Genomic DNA, 6548 nt, shown 5'->3' on the forward strand with positions numbered 1-6548 from the left:
AAAAGTTTGTTGTGTGGAAGAAATTCCATTCACGAGATTGGAATCTTCCCAATATATTAATTTCTACGTCTATTCTAGGAGGTCAGTATGAACAGCTAAGGTCACCAAGCTTTAGGCCAATGGCAAATGCTTAGAATCTTTTCTACCAGGGAGGCTTAAGCTACTGCATCTCCAAAGTACTGAGTTACAGTTGACTATACTAAATCTTTGACCAAGATGGTAAGCCTCAAGAAGTTGGGAACCTCCATGCCACTTGAGGAGGAGCCACATGGCTCAGGTTGGAAATGGAATTGGTCAAATCTCCTGTCCCTGATTGCTCAGGAAACCTTCATTTGTTCAAACACGTGTTGTTCTGTTTCAGGAACACAAGAGGAGGCACTAAATGCAGTTTTCTTAAGGAACCAAGTGTCCACCAAACCAGAGCCCTTATCTAATGTGTCCAAGCCAGGATCTTCTCAGACAACTCAGCTCCTCCCCCATCGACCTGCACCCAGAGTTCCTGTGATTAAGAAGCCAGCCCTACGGAGGACAGGAAAAGTAAGATGCTGACAAAAGAAACTTGTTACTCTTTCCCTTAAGTTGTCGGAGGGTGGAAAGTAGGGGGAAGGAGAGTTTTTTGTTGTGGATATATTTTCCCATCACAAATCAGTTGAATTTGAGTCTTTCTCCATTATCTAATTCAGTAATCTATAATATAAACAGACCTCCAGGAAAACAGCTTTCACAACATTATCGTTTCTATCCTGGGTGTCCCCGTTGACCCATCTTTGCTCTAGATGAGGAAAAAAACAAATAGTGTACTCTCAGCTCAGTACATCATCACAGCTATGATGAGATGTTTCGCAAGGGTCATTAGGAGCCTCAAAACAGAGGAAGTTGTGACCAGGTCCTGAGTATTCCTCAGTTTCTTGTATTTCTTCTTAACATGCACATGCCTGCATTTTGACAAGCACAAATTTTATTTCTTGATTGCAAAATGATTTATCATGAATAGAAATGTTCCTGGGTAAGCTATGTTTGAACTGCCCTGGGCTGTGGCCTGGGGATGTTGGTTAGACAGCTTTTATTGCTGCTTCTCTTGCAGATTGTCTTTTGCTCTCACTCTCGAGCTTCTCCACCTTGCTTGCTGCTTCAGAGAAATGAATTTGTAAGGACAGTAGCAGCACAAAGACTTGCACCCATAGAGTCATCTGGATCCCCCGTTTGATCTCAGAATGTGCTAGTTAACCGGACATTTGGTAAACACCGGCCTAGCCATTGTTGGAATCCATCCATCCATGATCCTCTGCCACCTCTCCACTTTTGTAGATAGTAGAAATTATTTCAGTGCTACATACTTTAGCTTGCTGTTTCCTTCCTTGGTCACTGGTTCTGCTGTGCTTTTGCTCATCATTTTTCCTTTCGTCTTCATTTCTTTCTCATCTTCTTCCTGAGATGTCTCTGTTCTCTTAAGAAAAAAAAAAAATCACATAGCAAGCATCAGAATGTCTACATATCCAGGCTGCCACAGGGGAGTTGCAAAGAAAAACTCAGAAGAGTTGTGGGTTATGGGTTTTATTTGGTTTTTTTCTCCTCCTAAGGGTCCAAAGGAAATGCCAACACAACTGTGTGAGAGAGAATATAGGGATTCTCTGTGCTAAAGAATGACTTCTTTAGTACAGATAACCTGTTTAGTGCATGTGGTTTTTGGTGCTTATTTTGAAGCATAAGCCAGGTAGTAAAGTTGATGTGTAAGGTCTATATATTTGTGATCTGTTTTAAACACATGCATGACTCAAATCGCCGTCATCAGTGAAATGAGCAAAATCCTTCAGGTGGCCCTTCAGCCTGCTTAATGCCATAACACTCAGCTATAATATTAAACCACTAATAGATTCTTAATGTTGGGCAGAGTAAAGAAGTATCCACCAAAGAAGAGGAATGATTTTGGAGACATTTATTTTTAAGCAAGAAATCTATAATCCCTAGTGTGGCACACTGGAAAAGTTTGCCCCTGTGTATTCAGCATGACCTTTGGTTTCATCATTTCTATCCCTGCTAGATGAAATGAACCTGCCCTTACTCCCGGGTAGCTGCCATTTTTGTTCTCTCCCCACCCCACCCCCCATTCTTCCTTGTTTGGCTCATCCCCATTTTCAGCATGCCAGTCATTCTCAACATTTGATTGTTAGAATGTTAGTTCATTCCCACCTTTGTTCTCTTCTCCCTGTGAGTGTCCTGTGACTGAATTTCCAAGTGTCATTTACATATTTACTTGCTAATCTCCATCGTTGTTGTTATTTTAGCCTTTATCCCCAGAAGAGCAGTTGGAGCAACAAGTCATCCAGTTTACAATCGGGTCCCCAGAGCCTAGTGTTGAAAGCACCACTGTGGTGGTGGCCCCTCGAGTTGCTCCTGTCCCCAAACCAAGAACATTACAACCTGGGAGAGCTGCTGAGAGAAGACTGAGCAGTGAAATACAAGCTTCAGCAGAAGTGCCTGTGGAAGGAGATGCTGTGGTGCCACCACCTTTGGAAACTGCTTCCCCTGTTCCCAAGGTCCCCCCCAGGAGGAAGAAGTCAGCCCCGGCAGCTTTTCACCTACAGGTTCTGCAGAGCAGCAATCTGCTTCTCCAGGACGTGACTTGCTGTAGCGGTAACAACAATAACAACCACTACTTTCCCTCCCGGGCTGTCAACCAACCTGACTCAGGCCCACTTGCTTCACAAGCAGACCTTCTTAGCACTTCCCCAGGGCCCAGTCTACATGGTGACAACACCAAGGTAGTGAAGACTGAGGCGGCCACCATTCTTGGTGAGCATCGGGATCCCTTCCTGAGCCTCCTCCACCACCCAAAGATGTTGAACACTGGCTGGTTTACTAAGAGTGCTGAGTCTTTGGGTCCAGTGACCCCAAATCTGGAAAGGGAATCCCCCAGCCCAGCACAAACGAGTGCTCCAGCCGCTAGGGTGGGACCATTACCGGCCCAAAGGCACAAAGACTTTGAACACTGGGTTATATTCGGTGATGATGAAGACAGGAGGACAGCATTGCAGCTGTTTGATCCCCTGGCGAAAACATGACAGAGACCTTTACAAAGACTCACTGCCTTGTAAAGTTGTGTGTCCTTTCTCCCCTCAACATCCTGTATATCCTATCAATAAGAAACTCCCTCTATGTCGAGGGGGGAACTTTCCCCTCATTTAAGCAGCACATTGGAGAAAATAGAAGTGTTTATTTGGTCTTGTGCAGTTTTCTGAAAATAGTTTATCTTTCATCAGTAGGATCCATTGTCATTCCTCCATCTTAGCCCCTGAGAAAATGCTTTGTTGCAAGTTTGGGCATGTTGGGTTCTTTTTCTCTTTGTGTACCTTCCTCCTTTCTCACCCTTGATTTCTGCACCCCCTTAAAAATGTTTCATTGTATGTGTGTTTAGGGAGAGAAGCTGCAAACCTAGTGGGTATTTTGCCCCAGAATATGATTTCTTTCTTTGAATTTGGACTGCATGTTACAAGTCACAAGATACTTGTGTGCTTTCTGTATAAAATAGCTGACATACAGCCATTAATGGTACCATATGTTGCTCACCATTACTTTTAGACTGGCCTTGCTTTAAAACTGTCAGCTTTCGGGGCAGCTAGGTGGTGCAGTGGATAAAGCACCGGCCCTGGATTCAGGAGTACCTGAGTTCAAATCCGGCCTCAGACACTTGACACTTACTAGCTGTGTGACCCTGGGCAAGTCACTTAACCCCCATTGCCCCTCAAAAAAACAAAAACAAAACTCAGCTTTCAGTCAGCTAATTTGCTGAAAAGCCCTGAGACCAAAATGATTGAAAACGTGTGGAAGACAGTGTTGGAAGAGGTAAGCAAAAGTAAACCAAATGCCCAAATGTGCATTCCATTGATCCTGTGTCATAGGATTCTTGTCCACATGCATAAGAGCATGGATTTATATTGAGCCTATATCTAGTGTTTCAACTCTAGCTCAAATTGACTAAAAAAAAAATATAAGTGTGTGTGTGTGCGTGTGTGTGTGTATGTGTGTGTGTGTGTATATTTTTTTTTTCCTGCACCATGTCCTATGTGATATTTCTCTTAAACTGCTGCAGATCTTTGGCATGTTTTTAAATTATGTTTTTAAACTCCATAGCTAGTATACCACATAAAACCTCACTAATACTTTTCTTATGTATTCCACAGAATAAGCACAAAATGAGTAACTTTGTTCAGTGATTGTGCACCATTTAGAGTCCACATTATTCTGGCCTTTCTACCCAGAGCTTTCTCGAGGGGCAGTACCATACACCCCATCCTTAACCAACCCCTTCAGACAAAATCTCATTCTTTTGGGTGAGCTTTTGTCCCTTCAGCTTTAAAATCACATTGATTTCTGGCTCTCTAAACAATACTGAAGGTGGTAGGAGTTGTTTTTAAAATGGTTAGCCCTGAGTTACTCTGCTTTTCACTTGGAGCTGATCAGATTTTCCTCATGGAATCTACTGGTCACTCAGGGAAAATAGCAGAAGAACTTCAAGCAATTGCACAGAAACACAAATGAATACCACTTGTTTACTCTGCTCAGCCTGAGTGACTAATACTTCCTTACAGATAAGGTTAAACCTAGCTTTGGAGATGGTACAGGAAAAAGACATGGTATAGAATGGGCAGCAGGTTCTCTACTATTGTTTCCCTAGATCTTCAATTTTAATTCACTTTAATTTTTAAATAATAAACATGGTGTTATACCAGTTTTAGGAGTTATGGGAGGGCAGCTTCAAATAAAAAAATGACAATATGTTACAGTCCTCAAAAGTCTGAATGTTTTTGGTTCCAGGACACCCAGAGCCTGGTAGGTAATATGTTAAGACAAGAAGATAAAGCAAAAAATACTACAGTAGCCTATTTATCTTCCTGCAGAGATTTTGGCTTTTTAGTTCTTTGAGATACCTTGAATATTTCATTCTTCTTCTTCCTTTTTTTTTTTTCTTTTTTGGTGAGGCAATTGGGGTTAAGTGACTTGCCCGGGGTCACACAGCTAGTAAGTGTTAAGTGTCTGAGGCCGGATTTGAACTCAGGTCCTCCTGAATCCAGGGCTGGCGCTCTGTCCACTATGCCACCTAGCTGCCTCCTATGTCATTTACAGAACCAAGATTCAAGGAATAGCCAAGCATGTCCTCTTCTACACATTCTCTCTCTCTCTCTCTCTCACACACACACACACACACACACACACACACACACACACACACACACACACACACACGGCATTCCCCTTTCCTTTGCCCCCATTCTTAAATACTTGGTTGTGGTGAAGGTGATTAGGACTAGGCTAATTATAACCATGTTGTCCTTTTACTTCTTTCCACAGCCAGCTTCTGGGTTTTGAGATGGCTCTCTTTTAATTAATTAATTAATTAATTAATTAAATTAATACTAGCCTTCCCTGAAAAAGACAACCTCTCTTGTAATCTTGAGACAGTTTTTAGAAGAAATGGACATGTTAGGAGCCCCCAGTTTCTCAAATGATATCTGTATGGAAACTGAGAAAGCACTGTGAATTTGTTCATGTGACTTTTCCCTGTGCTGTGAAGCAGACAGGCTACCTATGAATTATTCCTATTTGTTACCAGTCAGGAGATTGAGGCTAAGAAATTAAATCATCTCAGGACCAGAATCCAAGTCTTCTGAGTCTTTCCAAAAGGTATATATCACCTTTCAGTTCAGCAATCTGCTAAGGAAAAACTGGGAAGGAAAAAGCCAAAGGATTAAAGAAAGTTTGGAAGAAATTGAATATAATGTGGTTGGGTTTGTTTTTTAAGTTACCTGTAAACAGAGAAAAACTTAAAAAAATATATATTTTTAGAAAAGCAGATGAAACTGACAGATGAAAGGAAAATAGAAATTGTGCACATGTTAGCAGAAGATGGATTTTGAGTTGATAGAACATTCAATAAGTTCTCCTACACTGTGATTTTATTTTTAAAATCGGCAGTTTGGGTTTATAAAATGATAGATAATCTAGGTTCTGGGTCTTTCATATGTCATGGACCCCTCTGGCAGTCTGGTGAAACCTTACAATAATATTACATAGGGTTACAAAGGAAAAGAATTAGACTGAAATAAAGATGGAATGTTTCTTTCTACCAGACTCATGAACCCAGTTTAAAATCCCTGATTCAGTTTGGTGAATTTACTTCTGCAATTTTGCTTTTTAGTTTTTCCACTAAAATAGTCTGTTGTAATACAACTACTACTAGTCTGCTACATTTAATACAGATGGCAATAGGTTACTACAGAGTTTTTTAGGTACCTTGAAAATTGAGCTTTGCCCCTGTCCATATTCTCTGATGCCTACTGGGTTATGGTGCTGTCTTCTGAAATATATCACAGGATCCATTTAGAGCTTCCAAGGAACTAGAGCACATGTAGTCAAACCTTCCCCTCATTTTTCAGGTGAGGAAATGGAAGCCCAGAGTGGTCAAGTGAAAGTCAAGGTAGGTCTCAGAAGAGGCAAAGGAAGGGCAGAGCCTCAATTCAAACCCAAGTCCACAAAATCAAAATTCAGTG

The 6548-nt window shown here is 41.5% G+C and overlaps 1 protein-coding gene across 6 annotated transcripts in view; it reads left to right on the forward strand.

Annotated features, from left to right (window-relative positions):
* The window catches only part of SYNJ2 (synaptojanin 2), a 150781-nt gene extending 144488 nt beyond the window's left edge, over positions 1 to 6293 (forward strand). For 4 of the 6 annotated variants that reach the window (XM_044000382.1, XM_044000383.1, XM_044000384.1 and 1 more), the window contains 2 exons: positions 362 to 537; positions 2286 to 6293. In XM_044000382.1, coding sequence (XP_043856317.1) covers positions 362 to 537; positions 2286 to 3062 — 953 coding nt within the window. In that variant the 3' untranslated portion in view covers positions 3063 to 6293. Of the gene's footprint in view, positions 1 to 361; positions 538 to 1084; positions 1239 to 2285 lie in introns of all 6 variants that reach the window. The other 2 variants (XM_044000385.1, XM_044000387.1) reach the window with 1 other exon arrangement.
* Positions 6294 to 6548: the final 255 nt, after the last annotated feature.

This window comes from Dromiciops gliroides, chromosome 4 (assembly GCF_019393635.1).
Source record: "Dromiciops gliroides isolate mDroGli1 chromosome 4, mDroGli1.pri, whole genome shotgun sequence".
Lineage (NCBI taxonomy): Eukaryota > Metazoa > Chordata > Mammalia > Microbiotheria > Microbiotheriidae > Dromiciops > Dromiciops gliroides.